General features: G+C 44.4%; 1 protein-coding gene across 2 annotated transcripts in view; it reads right to left on the bottom strand.

Moving 5' to 3' along the window:
* Positions 1-18279, bottom strand: part of DOCK11 (dedicator of cytokinesis 11) — a 1219508-nt gene that overhangs the window by 1011491 nt on the left and 189738 nt on the right. For both annotated transcript variants that reach the window (XM_078688544.1, XM_078688546.1), the window contains exons 4-5: positions 17886-17968; positions 14980-15049 (exon numbers count right to left, since the gene is read on the bottom strand). In XM_078688544.1, the coding sequence (XP_078544670.1) occupies positions 14980-15049; positions 17886-17968 (153 nt within the window). The remainder of the gene's footprint in view (positions 1-14979; positions 15050-17885; positions 17969-18279) is intronic.

Below are 18279 nucleotides of genomic sequence, written 5' to 3'. Positions count from 1 at the left end.
AGCGGTGCGGATTTGGACTTGTGTTTGCGCAGTGCCACAGCGACAGCTGGCTACATTACAAAACTCTGCATTTTTTAGATAGTCGAATGTTTGGGATTATTGTTTATGATTTGGTTTTTCCTCAAGAGTGTCATTTTCAAATTGTGTTCCTGCGCTTTATGTTTAGTGGCAGATGAGAGAAAGTAACAGGGCGGGACGCCAGTAGAGGGGGAGGCTCCCATAGATTAAGAATCCCTTGCTGGGTCCAGTGGCCATTCCTGTTCCTGTCCCTGTGTGGGTAGATGGAAGAGAGGGAGTGTGGAGGAGAAATAGCTAGCTCGGGAGGGTGGTTATCCCCTGAGTGTAGTGTGTGTGTGTCTGGATTCCCCAGTATGGTAGGATCCAGTGGTGGCAGCTAAAATATGTCCAGTGCGTGAAGTCCCATTCCCAGTTCCCAGAGTATGGTGCCTGGTGCTCAGTAAGAGGGGTACAGGTTGAGAGCCAGAGGCAGTGAGGAACTGTCTCGCCAGCCTGGAGGGGGAGTGTGTGGATGAGTGCTGTGTAGAACTGGAGGAGTTGGTGTGAGTTTCTTTAAATGAGCTTGCACAGGAGGTGTACCTCTGGTGGTGTGCAGGAGGTCCTGCAGAGGCACTGGACAAGAAGGTGGATGTCTGGCGGTGTGCTAGATGTCTTGCAGAGGCATTAGGGAGTGATTCTAAAAGTAGTGGCTTGTGTATCTGATGATCCTGTGTAGGTGAAGAGGTTCATGTGTAGCCCAGCTAGGTCCCATTAGGATGGTAGGGGTGTAGGGGCTCACGTCCTGTCTCAGTGGAGGCGGAGTGAGTGTGGGACCGTGTGTCCCACGTTGGCCCGAAACCCTGTCTCTGGGCCTGGAGGGATGCCCCGGGAGCGCCAGGTCAGGGGCCTTGGCTGTACTTACAGGTCATTTGAGGAGGATCTTCCTGTGTCTAGAGGACACGGAGTGTCTGTAACCAGAACTCCGGCGGTCCTGGTGTTGAGGGGTACCGCTCCTAAGTGGAGGGTACAGAACTCTGGAAGTGGGTGCAGAGGGACGGTGTACTTCTGACCCCGGTGCAACCTGAGGGTTTAGATCCTAGGTTGGGAGATTAGGAAGCTTCCGGGTCAAGAGGAATCTCTACCAAGGTAGATCAGCTGAAGAGACTGAGGGGGCTGCCCTTGCTGTGTGTTCTGGGGCCCACCTGCAGTTTGTTGTTTCCACTAACGTAGAGGAAAGGGGACTTTGCTGTGTGCTGTGTCCCCCACCTGCTTGAAGAGGGACTGTGCTGTGTGCTTTGTACCTCAGGAGTGAAATAATTTCCAGGTGGTAGACCAGTGATGGAGTGAGATCCTGATTTGGTAGGAGAGTTGTGTTCTGGTGGGTGCTTCCCTGTGAGGGTGCGGAAACCCACAAGTAGAGGTAGGGTGGAGCATTCTTGCCCGTGACCTCTGGTCAGCCTGAGGGTGTGGACCCTAGGTTGAAGGATCAGTGGTAGTTGTAGCTATACTGAGAGAGAGAGTGGAGAATGGCTATTGTGTGCCAGGGGTTACTGCCCCCACTCTGTGGTTTGGACAGGACCTGTGATATTTGGATGGCCTAGGGCCTGGTCCTGGCTGTGGATGACTAGTGTGTACCAGTGGGGTACCCTAGTTGGGTCAGAGAGTTCTGGTTTGGAGGTAACCAGGTGGGTTCAGAGTGGCGTTGAACCGGAAGGTGTCCCTGCCGTGCGGGCCCGTGTCTGTGTTTTGTCGCCCAAAGCAAGGAAGCCCATCAGTGGAGTGATTGGTCTACCCTGTGTTTTGGCTGGAAGGGGGGTGTGTTGGACCTGGCCCTTTTGGCAGGTTCACCCCGAAACTTTTTGCTTTTTCCTAGCCTGTTTTTAGAACCTGGTGTTGGTGATTTTAGGCCTCTGCGCACTTTTTCACTGTGGTACAGTGTAAAGTGCGTGAGCTCTCAGTGTATGTGTGGTGAGTGACCTGCCCTCCCATAGGAATGAATGGGGAATATGTATGCCCATGGTAGTTCCTGATGTGTGGGGAGTGCAGGGTCGAGTTTGATATGTGCGAACTCGTGAGATTGAATGCTGCGTAATGGTGTATGCGGCATGATTGTGTCTAGTCTAGAAGTGCCACTTTTAGAAGTTGGCATATTTGTGTAGTATGTGGCTGGCGTGTGATTGGCTGGTGAGCCTGGCCCAGGAGTGCCTGAGTCTGCTTGTGGATTGACTGTCTGGTTTGAGGATGACAGGGGCTGGGGAGCCCCAGGAGGTTGTCTGAGTCAGCCCATGGATGAAAGGCGGCATCTGCTGCCAGGGAAGTGGGAGGAGATAGCACCTGGGAGTGAATGAGGCTGTGCCTGCCTGCCACAATGCTGGCTCTACCTCCCCGCTGGGCGACTGTTACCTCTGTCCCTGATACTGAAAGGACTTCCCTATAACCAGTTCTAGCTGGTTCTCACACTGCCTGCACAAAGACTTCAAAGACTTTTCTCTGTATAAGAAGAGGCTGTGTCCCCTTCCAAAATTGTTCTTGTTTTTGGACTTGAATCTGCCAGGGGCGTGCTGCTGCTTGGGCTCAGGCGAAGGCTTGCCTCCCTGAGCCCTGCCCAGCCCCTGGATTCCTGATGAATGCTGGAGGATCTTTTCTTTCTTGGGATCCCCTTGCTTGATTTTGCCCCCAGGACCTTTATTTTTGAGGTCCAGGACTTCTGTGGACCCTTCTTGGTGTAGGGGTCATCTCAGGGGACTTTAGGTACTGCCTGGGCCCCCCAGCGCCTTGAGAGTGCTTTGTTTCCCTTACTGGGCAGAGCGCTGTGGTTTTCCCCTGTGGGAAGCGCTCCTGCCCTTTGTGTGGCCACCCTGCGTTAAGCCCTGCTTATATTTTTAAGTACGGGTGCCACCCCGTTTATTTAATTATTTTGCGAGTGCCCACCTCGCTTCTCTATTTTGTTTTAGTCTCGAGGGTGCCCATCCCTCGTTTTGCCCCCGAAATCACCGCCGCGGCCCGAGCCGCGTCAAAATGGCCGCACAGGAAGTCAGGCAGCGTTGCGCCTGACCATAGGCGGGACTTCCGGGTTGCAGAGGAAGTCCCGCCCCATTCTCGCGAAGTGATTGGCCGCCGCCGGAGAAGGCACCCGGGAGATGGCTGCCGGTGCCGCCGGTGCGGGGCTCCCTTTGCTGAAGGAGAGCCCCGCAGGCACCAGCCAGCAGTAAGGAGAGGGCGGAGGGGGCGCGGGCACATTGCCGGTGCCCGCCCCCGCCGCAAGTGAAGGATCGCCGGAGGAGTCCCCGTCGCACAGTCCCGGTGAGTGGGGGCTTCTTGTTGGGTGCCTCGAGGCACCGTGCTCTGTCCTAGTCTTGAGCGGCCCCGTCTGGCAGCGGGCCGCTCCCACCTTGCCCCGCATTCTGTGTCGAGCCCCCGAGGCTCCGGGGGCATGTGCAATTCAGAGCCCAGAGAGGCTCTTGCGGGCATTTTTAGCAGACTCCAACGAGGGCAGCATTTAGAAGGGGCGTCGGGGCACATTGTCGGTGCCCGCCCCCCTCCTGCCTGCGAGTGTTATGTTTAGAGCCCAGTGAGGCTCTTGGGAGACGCAAGTGTTTACAGAGCCAGATGGCACGGGGGACGCATTGTCTATGTTACTAGAGCCTAGAAGGCTCCAATGTGCCACAGTTTCAGAGCCTGTGTGGCTCCAACGTTCTGCGTCGTAGTGTGTACAGAGCCTGTGTGGCTCCAGCTTGGCGCAGCTTTTGTTCTAGGGCCAGTGAGGGCCCTGGCGCAGTTTTGATGATTCCCAGCTGCCCAGCAATTAGTGGGCAGCTGCACCATTTAGGTCTTGGGATGTTCCCAGGTGCCCAGCAAGTAGTGGGCACCTGCACCGTTTAGGCCCCTGACATTGAGACACAGGGCGTCCTAGCCCCAACAAGGCCAGTTGGCCTCGGGACTGCCACAGGTGGTGGGTTATGTGAGGTTTTGCGCAATTGTGTGGTTTTTCCTTGCACCTCTGAATGTTTAGGCATCATGTGTTTTTGCGCTATTGAGTTATGTTCTGGCACCTCTGAATGTATTTATGCATCCTGTGTCTTCCTTGATTTTACACCTCTCAATGTTTTAGGCATCATGTGTTTTCTTTCCTTGCACCTCTGAATGTATTTTTATGCATAATGTGTTTTTCTTTCCTTAAACCGCTGGATGTTTTATGCATCATGTGTTTTCTTTCCCTCCACCGCTGAATGTGTTTTTGATGCATCATGTGTAATGTGTTCTTGCTGATACCCCTAAATGTATTTTATTCTTAGGTGGTTGTTCTTTCCAGTACAGGTGGACCTAGTGAGGTCCTGGTTCCCTGCGTGACATTCTCCTAAGGTGGTTAGGGTTGCGTAGGTGGTACTTACCTGTTCCCAGTAGTTACTGGATGTGATCTATAATTGTTACTTTGTGATACAGTGATTTTATATCCTTTTCTAATTTCTGACAGTATTTCTATTTCTAAAAGTGTTGATTCTGACAGTGGCCTATGTGGCCCTTTTCTTGTAAATAATCCCTTGTGAATATTGCCCGTGCCAGTTGGCACAATGTACATGTGTGATTTCTATCTGATGTGGTTTTGACAATACAGAAGTTATTTTTATATAACCTTGTGTGGAGTTCCTTTTGTGGTGTGCCTAGTATGTTGTTGCTGTTGTGCGCTGGCGCAAATGCTTTAACATTGCCTCCGAGTTTAGCCTCACTGCTCGTGCCAAGCTACCAAGGGGGTGAGCAGGGGTTATCTTGGCGTGTGACTCCCTCGCCCTGACTAGAATGGTGGTTTCTGCCTGGCTTTGGCGTCAGCCTTAGCCTACCAGAAATAGCCAGTTCTAACAGGTGGTAATGAAAAATCCACCAGTTTCTGAAGAGGCTCTACTGGTTGAATGTCTATCTAGGTGATATTCCACTGCTATTAAAATCTAAACTGGCATTTTTGTTATAAAGTTGCTTTGTGCTGGTGAAGCTGTGCAAATCATACAATTCTTTGTTACTTCATAGTGTCCAAGTTAATTTGCTACAACACTCATCAAGTTAATTTCATCTTTTTCATTTTCATCTACAGAGATCATTAACATTAGATGGTCAAATCCATCAAGTCAGTTAACGATCAATGGGGTACCTTTTGTCATCTGGCAGTATGGCTGGTCTCCATCACTAACGGTACCAGGTCAGCTACTACGGCTGCTACCAATACTACCTCTAGTAGTGCTGCTGTGCCTACATGGGCCAGATGTACTGGTTTTCCAAACAAACCTATTGTTACTACCAAACATATTCAATTGCAACTAGCATCAGTACTACTCCTAGACATACTAGTACAAGCAGTGCATTATGTTATGTTATGTTTTTTGGGGGTGAGATTTATATAGCGTGAACTCGGCACAAAGGTATCAGGGTGCTTTACATGAGCACCAATGGTGTTACAGACAGATATATACATTTTTTGTTAGGCACCGGGATATTAAGTTATTTGCCCAGAATCGCTGGCTGTTGAGCGTCCCTTTCGAGACTTGAACCCGGTTTCCCAGCTTCGAGGTCAAACCTCATTTGTGAGGTGTACTATAACCCCTGAGCATACCCTGGAGCTGAGCAGGTGTGTATGTGCCTAGCCCTGCCTATAGTAGTTTGGTTAATTGAAAAGTTAGATCTTGAGCTTCACGCAGAACTCCAGAAGAGAGGAGAAGGCTCTGATGTGGAGTGGGAGGTCGATTCACTTTTTATAGCGAAGTAAGAGAACTTCCAACCTTCTGATCTGGTTCTGTGTATGTGTGGGACGTGTGCAGGTAGGAGTCCATCGGAGCAGAGGTGTCTGTGTGGCTAGTGGAAGGAGAAGTAATAGTTCACATAGGTGGGTCTTGAATGTGTGTGTTAGAAAATCGAATTGAGTGTGTTTATGTTATTTGAGCCAGTGTAATTCCCTGTGGTGTTGTGTGAAGTTGAGGATCAGTCTGGGTGAAATACTTAGGTACTGATACTATTAGTACTAATATAACTAAGATTGTTAGTGGTACCACTACTCTAGATCTTACTGGTAGACATGGTGTTCAAACGACTACTGCAAAGAGTACCAGTACTAATATGACAAATTACTACTACTACAGGAGCTACATTTAGTGCTACAACAAACATTTATGCTGCTACTCATAACAGGTAATTTACAGCTACCTTTGAAATTGGGTACAGGCCCAGTTATCGAGTCATACTGAACCTTGTTCACTAGATCATAACTTTTTTCTCATCAAGCTTAAGACTGCGGAAAATCGCTGTATTTGTTACTTTATGAAACTGAATAAGGGCCTGATTATGAATTTGGCGATGCTGGAACAGGTCCGCCCCACCGCCAAACCTGTGGTGAGGGCACCCGCCAGATTGTGAGTTATTCTTGTGTCTGGCGGGCTTGTTTTTGATGTTCTCACGGCAGTGCCCTGAAAATGGGCACCGCAATGGGAACGCCAAAAACAGTTCCTGCCCGGCATGGACTGGGCAAGAACTGGGGTGCATGCACACAGGGGGCACATGTTGTGCCCCCCTGTGTGAATCCACATGCATCCATAGGCCCCCCTTTGTTTCCTCTCTGCCAAAGTGTACATGGAGTAAGAACCTCCAGGACACTGCCAGAGGAGAGGAAACTCATAATATGCTTGGTAAGTCATGATGGTCCTGCCAAGCATATTGCAGCCTTCTGACTACCACAACACCGAAAGGGAATGGCGGTTCCCTGGAGGCTGCAGCAGGACTGTGTACTGTGGACCACTTGATTTGTAATCGGTCGGTCGAGAGACCCCCGCGCCCCCGCGAGTCTGATGGTCCATGGACCGCCAGACTCGTAATCGAGCCCTAAATGTCATCAATGACTTTACTCAGTACCAATCATATCGAAAAAGATTAAATTAATTCACCACCTTCGATTATGCCAAACTAAAATAATTTGCGAAGAATTTCAACATATTTGGATCTTTGAATAAAATAATTAAACTTAAAAAATAGAAATCTGAAGTGGACATTTTGAATAGGACCACAGGCACCGTTAATTTGAGATGGAAATAAACCTGCAATTTATATATCCACAAGAAATAATAATCTAAAACAGAGTTTTGCATGAAACGAGTTTTAAACAGACTGAAGAACAATTTTATTTCCAAATACGAGATTGCTATAAAAGAAAATACATACAACAGCGTGCTGCAAATAGAGAGAATTAATGCGAACCGTACCATTCTTCATAGGATTACAAAACGACATACTTTCAAAGTTCTTCTGAAAAAAATAGGTAAAATTGGAGTTGTATTTAAAAAATAAAATAGCAACACTACTGTTCCTAAAATTTGAAATATAGAAATTAAGGAATTGTTTGCCTTCTCTAAGACTAAAATATAGGAATTATTTTGACTACATTAGAGCCACATGAACATAAAATAGTTATTATCCCAATTACAGTCAACTGCGCTTGCTAAGAAGTCAGAGGTAGTATCAAACCATTAACCTTAAATGTAAATCTCTGCACTGGCAATTTGAGGCTTGGGAGAAAAGACTGCGGCAGCCAAGTTTAATTCAATAAACTAAGAGTATATTCCTGTGTACAATTAGGTTTCAGGCATGCAGTAAATGTTCTTCCAATTTCTTTACTGTATAATTGCACATATGTGGCCTTACTGTCCTATATGTTTAGGTCCTTCCCCTAGACTGTCAAAACAAGTGTGAAACTCAAGAATCATCTTGAAGTCAAACCTCTCCTTCAGTTCACAAATTAAAGCAGTTAGAAAGGGCACCAACCACATTCCAAAAAGTAAACCACTGGGTAGAGGTGCCATGAGATCCTAATAAAAAGCTAATCTTCAAAGTACAAAGATTACAGAATCAAGCAAACAGTATGGGGCCTATTAGGATGGCGGGCAGACTTTTGTCCACCAGCCACCCTAGCTGTGCTGGCACTGGCTGCCAGTGGTGCGGCGGTGCCGCACCGGCAATCAGGATGCCACCGCTACGGTGGCGGTGGCATCCCCAATCCACAACATTGTGGCGGATGGTGCACACAGCACCACCCGCCACAATGCTGTGGCTGCACTCTGTGCATTTGCATGTACAACGTGGCAGGCACCGGGCGGTGCCTGCCACGTTGTCCATGCAAATGCAGAGGGATACCATAGGTACCCCCCATGTGCCCCCACATCCCCCCAACATTCTGGGGGCCCGCAACTCAGGAATCCGCATGCCTTTCCGTGGCGGCGTGGCTGCTTCCCGCTGGGATCCCAATATGGCCCGCCACCATATGCAACCCTTTTCCGCCCGGTCGAAAAGCTACGGACGGTCTATCCGTCCGCCTCGGTCCCCCGCCATCATATTATGGCGGGTGGGGAACTGGGAGGTGGGCGGGGGATGATGTGGGGCGGATCGCCACCGCCATATAGGCGGTGGCGATCCGCCCTACATCATGATAGACCCCTATTTGTTTGTATCTCATTACTATATCAAGGCCGGTCTGAAACTACTCCACTGTCTCCCAACTGGTACCAAACTAAATGTAACTCTCTCTCGCATAAAGATTACCTGGTCAAAGGTGCAAGTTTTCTTCAAAACCTGCTACATCAATTGCCTCCGGTGGGAAGCTGACATCCGGCCAGACTTCAACTACTGAATCCAACAACAATGCTTCAAAAGACTAATGCAACATGGAGGGACTAATTATTGTATTACTATTGTAAGTGTACAACGACTTAAAAAAGGAAGGCAACATTTTTTTACATGTAATTCTTTATTTGTAGTTAACCATAAACATCAGGTAGATGGAGTCAGCATTAAATCAGGAACAGTACCTTTGATAAACAAAGTGTAGAAAAAGACGTGCCGTAGACAGATGTACCATCCCATAGTTCTCAATTCGGAAGTTTGACAGCCATGTTCATTGGGTAAATGGTGTGGGGTGTACAAGGACACTAAGCTCAGCAAGTGTGCCCAGCCGGGGATGAGAACAACTGAATGTATATAAAATGGAGGACCTGTGTGCGGTACGGATTGGAGACTGCCCTGGGCTTAGTGCCTGACCATCTGCAGGGAGGAGTCGTAAAGAAGTGGGGAGTCACGCAAATTGTCCTTATGGGTGACCTCTATTGGGGGGGGATAGCTTGGAGGTATGGTGCTGACGTCTTAACCACAGGAGACTACTGAGTCTCTCCAGAGCACACCCCTGCTGGAAAGTAGGGGGGAGAGTGGAGACGTAACCGAGTTCATGTGGGTTTGTCATCGGTTTTGGCCGCCAATTACATTTGAAGCAAACCATATAGAGAAATTCAGTGGATAGTAGTAAATGCCCTATCATCTTGCATTCCCACACTTCTGCTGATTAAAATGGCTGCCAACAAATGTATTGCCTAGGAAATGAAAGGCCTAAGAACACAAAAACGTGAAGCAGAAGAAAGACGTTTACTATTAGGTTGATTTTGGGACGTGAGTAGCAGCGTTATGTAGGTCTGTCGTTACCTGGCTCTTCAGGAAACCTACACACCATATATCTGTTTGACAAAAAAAACGAATCTCTTCTGGGTTTTTTTTAAGTAAAGTTCTAGAATATGTGGGGAACAGCAAAACTTACTTCTCGCAGTATTTACAAAATTGTATCAATAAAAATAGTAGCTCACATGTCTGGGTGGGACAATCGTAACTGACAGGAACAGGCCAAATGTATGGGTGTTACTATTCAAAATAGTGTCTGTGTGTTTTTTTTGTGGTCAAGGTTTTGGCCCATTCCTGCTGCATTCAATAGACCCACCCACAAGTGTGATACTTGTTTTGTTGGGAGAAGCCTGGAAACAGTTCGCAAGTTTTGTGTCAAAGAAAACTCAAAAATCATATTTTTGATCTACCCCATGGCACTTGTAGGGGATTCCAGGTGAAAAAATATGTTGGTATTCAATGTAAGCTACATCACCCTGGATTCCCACTAGCCTCAAGTTTTCAGAAATCACTGAGGTTGGGAGGTTTCCTTGAGTGGTGTCTGACCCCCAAGCACTAAAGGCATTCTACAGGGAATTCCTGCATCCTAAACTAGTTTGGCTTTGTTTTCTTTCATAGTCCTGCACGAGAGAGACTAGAAAAAATTGTAATGTGTTGGAAAATAAAAAATGCTAAAACTCTCACAAATGTCATGTTCAGTGCATTCTTCAGGCCATCAATCAATGCGAGGGAGGTCTAGTACCCAGCAAAAGAAACCTTAAGATGTGTAGATGTTAACAATATTTGGTTATGGTATGTTTCCAAACAGTCCGAGGGTGAAACCAGCAAGATAGGTGGCCTAAACAACCATTTTGTTTCTAGTTTTGTTGTAAATTTCCAAAATGCACTGCACCCAGTTTATCGCCAGTAGGCATCCAGAACCCTGGAACACTCATACATGTCTGGTACCTCCCACACTCAGGAGAAGCAAAGTGAGGACTCAAGCCTCGGTAGGTATATGTTTCTGCACGAGGGAGACTTTAGAAAATGGCCATGTTTTGTAACAGTTTCAGTTAAATACTAATTTACTATCATCTGAATAGACAAAAGTAGAGAAGGAAGGGCTTGGTATACTCGTTCAGTTAATCACAGGAACAGCTATCAAGGTGAAGAAAAGCATATACTGGAAAATTCCATAAAGAATCAGGTATAGTTGGGAGGGACACACAACCTTGAAATGCGACATGCACCAATTTACAGTCACAGCTAGGCAAATTACATAAAATTGTACCAATAGAGGCAAAGTATCTTGTTTTCCAAGTATCCGAGAATCTATGTATTTATTATTTTGGCTGAAATCAAATGAGACTGCTAAGAATGAAAATTATGTTACGTAATTTTAACATGCGACTGGATCTTGCATAACAATGATGTAAAAATTCAAAACTATTCAAATTGTGCATTTGGATCCACTGCAAGGTTTGCATTTACTTAGATCCTGAGATAGGGAATGTTGATGTACTGTAAATATTGTTCATATCCAAGGAAATATCAAGGGCTTAGGGAGAATTCCTTACTCTCAGCATGATCTATTTTCCAACTGATGGGGTCAAATGTTTGTATGCAAAGATACATTCAGAAATAGTTGGATCACCACTATGACTGCCTTGCTAGTAGAGCGCACATGTTTATCAGAAGTAGTCTTGTGTTTCTCCTACTGACACGTGCTCATGGGAAAGAGTGTTCTGCATTCACCAACTCGTGTTAGAATGGCATGAGAAGTTCTGTGCTCATTCTCTCATCCCACATAGTCCATACAAAGGGCAGTCATGAATTATGGGGGGGGGATCTAAAACCCCGGGTAAAAGAAGCTAATGTACACAAATAATATGTTGGCATCACATAGACCTCCAGACAGCAAAGCCTGGTAGGTCATACAAATGGCAGAGTGCGTACTATACACATCCTAATAATGTAACATATCATATGCTGAACTCCACACCATGTAGCGATGTGAGGTGCATACGGTATGTGTCACATAAATAATGCAACGCTTTGAGGAGAAGCCTTCCTCCTGCTCCGTAATAGGCACTAGAGGTAAAATGGAGCTGACTTAAGCATACCTCATAAAACCTTTTTAAAACGTGCATACATATAAGTCAATCCAATTAACAGCTATGATCGCTCTGAGCAGAATGAGTGCCTGTCGTTATGCATCTGGACTGTCCACAGAGCCCACACTTAACTCGGAATGTCTCTGGGTGGAAGCACGAATTTCAATCAGAGATCGGAAGCATAGAGGGGCAATCACTGCTCAGTTTCTAATGTGCAATATGTATGTGTTTTATGCATTGCAACACATAAAACAGGCAGTCTGGGCCAGTGCAACTGTAGACGATGAAGCCCCTTATGATGAATGTAAGCACAGTGCCATGAACAATATCAGTTTAAGATACAATGTTAACAAATATTTATAACAGTCCTGTGCAGAGGCTCAAACCACGAATGTGTGACTGGTTACTGGCAGTGCAGAAGGAAGTGCCGTCAGCAGCACCGGAGCACACATACACTCCTATAATTTAAGTGAAGCTGCAGAATGTTGGCTAAACCTTGGTGCGACTGGATTGAAAAGGACTGTCAGAGTGCTGGCAGGCAGCAGGGCCAAGGGACCGTCTCTTTTAGTCCTGGCAGTGGCTTCTCAGCTCCTCTGACCGAGCAGCGTTGCCGTGGCTTGCACTGTAGCATCGCACTGTTTATGTCTTCTTTCAGAGCACTTTGCTGTGGTGAAGTAATCAAACCCCTTGCTGAAGGAACAGGATTCCTTGTTTATACTTTCTCAGCGCTCACCACAAACCCACCAGCTCAGTAGCTCACCAGACGTGTGCTTACCACAGGGAAGAAATAAACAGGGCCTGATGTCTGTCTCTGCTCGCAGGCTGTCACCATGTGTGGAATTTCTGTGTTATTGAAATGGCCTGGGCCGGATTTAGAGTCGCGTGGTTATGGAAAATCTCTCAGTTTCAGAAGTGAATGATGTGTGTAGTAGAGGAACCTGCTAGCTGAATGTTTAATCGGACGATTTTCCACTGCTAATGAATCTCAAATAGCCTTTCCCCATTGACAATTAACCTGAAAGGCTAAGAAAAAAATCCAAGTGTCTAACTTCATTTTGAGACAGAGACACAAAGTTCAGTGTCCAGCAATGAGCCAGACACCGTTTGGAATTTTTTTTAGACTAAGAAAAAATTCAATGCGCAGCTAGCGCCTTTGCTGGGGCACAAACATTTATGTATGAGTCTCAATAAGGGGCCAGAGGCAGTTTAGATTTTTGCCTTACCTTAATAAAAAAAAGCGTCGGGATCCTTGATGGGGCACATACATACACGTCTTTGCCCGAGCAAGGTGCCAGATGCAAATACAAACAGCCTCCGCCTTCGTGCTGGGGCCTAGACTCACATGTTTGCCCCCTCCCCCCCAAGGAGCCAGTTTTTTTCTTATGATATATAAAAATACAATGTCTAGCTCCATTCTGGAGCACAAGCATGTGCCCTAGCAAAGAACCAAGCACTGTTTGGATTTTCTCCTAGGCTGAAAGTATCCAGCCAGCTTCTGGTTCCTTGCTGCTGGCCACACACATCTCTGTCTTAGCAAGGAACAAGAGGCACTTTCGCTTTTTCTATGCATAAAATAAATCCAAATCGCCGTTGGCTCCTTGGTGGGGCACAAAACATGTCTGTGCCCCAGCCAGGTGCCAGGCCAAGAAGAATTCAAAACTGGGCCTACATGAGCATTGAATCAGGCAGATGCAGTTCTTAGTATTGCAGTTAGCATGGATCTTGAGCTGCCATTTTGTGAGTAGTCCATGGTAAACTAGTGTCACACACACGCGCATGGTACTGCAACTTTATGGGGTGGCAAGTGTATATATGTATACGCATTCATGCATATCAGTACATATGTGTGAGTATTTCTCTATATGCATAGGTTCATTTCAGTTATTTCTTGAAAAAAAATGTAATCCCCTTCAGTCTTTGTCCCATTCCTCCTCTCTGACTCATCCCAAACTTTACGCACCTCTATGAAATCCCAAACATTCTTCACTAATCTTCTTCCTCAGGTTACCTTATTCACCCAAGTAAAAGGCACCCATGTCCATTACTCCCAATAACAATTCATAACGTCCCTTTTCTAATCCACTTCCATCATTTTATCCTTACTCAAAACACTACTATACACAAGACCTCCAGAGCACAGATTTACCACATTTACCGCAACTATTCTACAAGGAAAAAGGGAAGCACATACTACTAAACTATTTACTATTTAATCCTAGTGTTTCGGAGTAGCATGCTACTCGAAGCAAAGCTGTTCAACACGTAGTCAGGGGTAGTAGTACTATGCAAATACAATTTAGTTTAATGAAAGTTGATAAAATGAGGCTGTAAAAATAAGAAACCAGGACTGATACCACGTTTTCTGGTTTCACATTTTGCAATTCAGCTACCAGATAAGTATCTCCTTCCCTTTAATATTTTATATTAGAAGTTTCTGCTTTTATTTCAATTCTTGGTGCATGAGAATTGAACGTTGAAGGCAGATGGAAGTCACGTGAAGGGTCAGTTTGTTGTCCACACCATTCATCTGCTTTACGTCCCCCTTGTCCACCTTTCTCACTCTGCTGGCAGAGGTGCGACCCTTGGGCATGCTATAGACAGTACTTTGTTGCCCCTGAGGTAATGTTTGCGAGTACCCATGATATAGACCATCCGTTTTCATGATCATTAAGAAGAGCGCAAATTACACAGTGACACCACTGGATTTATTCTTGAACTTTAATCTGGGTTTGATACCCTGAACCACCTCTCGCTTTCATATATATATGGAGAATGCTAAATCAGGCACTGAACATGTGTGTAAACATAAAGTCTGATGATTTAACTTGGTAAAACACAATCAAACTTTTCATATCAAGTACCACAAACCTTTGGACATGGAGAGTGTTCCTAGTCTGGAGCAACCTTCTTTAATGGTGTCAACTGGCACAAAGCAATATAGGGGATTGTTCTGACCTTTTACCCTCTCAATTTACCTGGGGTAGCTCCCTGTTGATGCCAAATTGGGCACAGGAGGCTATGAATGTAGTAAGAAATAAGTAAGTACTGATAAGGAGGAACCAGGTGACACATGTTTAGAAGAGTCTAAAAAGAAGATGGCACATCTGATTCCCCCAACAACTCTAATGCTGTCCATATTAAATGAAACATTTCCAAACACAAAGATCACATCTTTAAGACTGAGATTTAAATTAAGATTGAGATAGTGTGAGTTGAGGAGGTCATATCGGAAATAATTTACAATTTACCTGTGTGAAAGTGGGTAAAATACCAGGTTCAGTATGAAATCATTCTAGAGTAGGAGGTCATCTTACATACACCTCATTCTTTCACCAAGCTTCTTATTCTCTTTCCATACATCTTGATACATTTAATTTCACCACAACACAGTGAATATTATAGAAATTCTCCTTACCTCATCCTTTTCGAAGTCTTCATCAATTTCAAACACATGATTAGGAATCTTGTCGGGTCTAAGCGATTTACTAAAAACACAACAATTATTATGACTCACTGTTTAATGATGAGAAGTGTGAAAAAAAGCTGACATAGTTTGTTTAAAACCATAAATGGTACAATATTTCACACTTACATGCATTATGACATAGGGCCTAATTTATTTAGTGCTTAATTTGTAAGTAAATCAGTGCCAGAGCCCTCGTAAGGAGGCTACCGCAGCTTGCACCACCCATTGCCCATGCTAGCGATACCAATGATACCATTAACTCAACTACTGACCATCATAAATCTACAAGTTTGACATTGTACACTAATACTGGCCCCTAGAGCAATAAGAATGGCTTGGGTGACAAATATTACACATTTTTAATGTATATTGAAGCAATAAACTACTGCTGATCTATAAATTAGTCAAACAGCGCCACCCTGTGGAAAACTGTTTTAAGTGCCGGTGTTGATAATAAACGGCCGAGCACCGGAAACCACTGTCTCAAATTTAGCATTGGATAAGATGCCAATTGTCAGTAGATTATGAGAGTACTCAATTAGCACGATGCCAATGCAATGCAAACAGTTTTTTCATGGCACTGGATAGCTTTCCTACTGGACTCAGAAAAGGGGTTTCCTACTGCGGCCAAGAATGGCACTTGGAATTCATACTCCACTCCCAATCATATCTTGTGCCTTTTTTTCCATCGCACTTTAACTACCTTTGCTCTCTCTCCTCCTCTCTGCTTTTCTGATATTGTGATACGTGATTTGAGTTATCTTTTTTGAAAACCTCTGAGACAGAACTGCTGTATAAATATCTGAAGTCCTTCGGGCCCTCCTAGGAACAGACAGGATATTGAAAGAAGGCACACAATTTTATCACGAGTCCTCTACCCTTTACAACAAGTTAATTATTTTAGAGATTATAACATAGAAACTCTGTAAAAGACAGAACTGGTCCGAGAGCAATCTGGTCTACCCAATCGGCGCAATTTCATTAAAAAATACAATATATTGTTTAATTATATGAGTGCAGATAATCTGTAAAACAACAGTACTGCTCTGACCTTTAGAATGCTTATCAGGCACAGAAATATTTTCAGCAGTTATGAGCTCAGCAATTGTTCACAATACAAGTAGAAAAAAATAATTTTGTTAAAACAGGTTAGCTGATCTTCGTATAAGGAGTGTCGGTCTTGCAGGGCACCTATTTGTTCCCAACACAAACATACTTCTAGCGGCATCATCACTTCATTTAAAACCTGGCTATACATACTTAACCCTATAACAACATAAACACGTATTTCACTATTTGATTAGAAATAGCATGCAAAATTCCTGTTCACTACTACATAGCTATTGTGAATGGTTAAACTGCGATTAAGTAAATTCAAGTTCGTTATTTTTGCATAGAGAGCCTTGGTCTTATAAGATGAGGTCTTTTGAGGGCACTAACATTCTTCTCACATTGTCAATACGTTTTTGAAACACACAGTAAGCATACTTGCCACCATAAAAAAGCCACTCAAAGCACTGCATAATACAAAAACATAAACAGAATTAGCACTGACAGCGGACATTTGGAGCTGAACAGCCAATCCGAATGCTCATTTTGGTGGCTAGATTTTATGTTACCATGGCTAAAGCCATTTGTAGCTTTTTTTTTCCACGTCAGAAAACGTTCATTAGAATTTTATGCAGACAGAAAATACAGGTAAGAAAGTACAGATAAAGCATTCTACATAAAGGGTGATACCGACAAGCTGTGTGAAAAACAACAGTATATCCCATAATAATCAATGTGTTACATATGTGTGGAGGTGTGAGTGTCTTGGTCTGAAGTTCGGTTGGCTAATGTTTGCGTGGTAAGAAGGTGAGATTGTTTACTAGGCGAAGACTGTATGGTGTCTCCTGTCTCAGTGGGCGTGGTCATCAGGGTCTAGCTATCATCTTGGATGTTGGCTGTTACCGAATGTAATGGTTTTCTCTCTCTGAATCGACCCAGCAGGGCTTGGCAATTCATCACACCCTCCGCTGCCTATTACCGCCTGCCAGGTCTGGGGAGACTACGGGGAAGTGTTGGTCATTATCGGTGGGAGATTATGTGCCGCGTGCCATCTAGTTTCAGCATCACAGACACACCCTACCTATATCAGAAATATTGGATTCTTTGCAGATTGTTGGAGAGTGGGTGATCATATTTAACTGAGGCCAGTCCATTGTGCTAAGTTATACCTGCTATTCCAATTCTCATATTTGCCAAATATTATCATAATTTGCCCCTGTTTTGTACAAAATACAAAACAATTAAAGTGATTTTCTAAAAGCGGGTCTCAGTTTTTTATTGTCAAAAAGCACAATACAATTTTTTCCATACTTCCCCGAACAGGAAGTACTTCAGGAAAGTCTCCACAATACATGCTGAATATCAGCAAATCATGTACATTTCTTACAAATATATTCCCAAATTGCTGTCCCCGCCCCAGTTCCTATCTGTTATGTGTTGGATGCGATAAACTGGAGTGTGGAGGGAAGATTAGTGACATTTTGAAACATAATATTTAAAATAAATCTTGGTACATGTTTTAAGTAAAGCGAATAAACAGGATCATGGTAATAATGCACTTTGAGAGAGTTAGTTAATTCTTCTCTTTTTCCATAAATACATGTCAAAGATTTTCTTTGATTCACATTTGCACTATTTATATGGTACTGTCCTCAACTGAAACACATTCTATCACATAATCATTTTTCCATTTTCTCTATAGAAAACTAATTTAGTAGAACAGAGAAGGAACGTGAGAAGCATTCACTGACAAACGTATTTGTTTATTACAGTATAGCTAACTCCAAATATTCGATGTTACTCACCCAGGCAGCATTCGAAAATCCCCAGAATATTCTTCATATTTATAATTTACAACCTTCCAGTCTGAGTTGTAAGATTTAATGCACTACAACAAGAATTAACAATTGCATTAATGAATTTCAATGAATGATTTACAATGAGAAATTGATCTACAGATTTACGAGTAATTTACTGATTGGGAAAGTTCTTATTTTTACAATTTCCAGCTGTGGCCAGGAACATAATACCAATTCTCGGACACTTAAACAGCTAAGTATGTTACATTACACATGACCGTTCAATCCTCTAGTTTTGATGCAACAAAAACGCACTCAGAATTCATAAAAGCGCAGGGGAAAAAGTCAGAATTTCACATGTTGGATAAGTCATCGATTAGAGCTGATTTCTGAAGCATTC

The sequence above is a fragment of the Lissotriton helveticus genome, chromosome 4_1, assembly GCF_964261635.1.
Source record: "Lissotriton helveticus chromosome 4_1, aLisHel1.1, whole genome shotgun sequence".
Classification (NCBI taxonomy): domain Eukaryota; kingdom Metazoa; phylum Chordata; class Amphibia; order Caudata; family Salamandridae; genus Lissotriton; species Lissotriton helveticus.
This window is presented reverse-complemented; position numbering and strand designations above follow the sequence as displayed.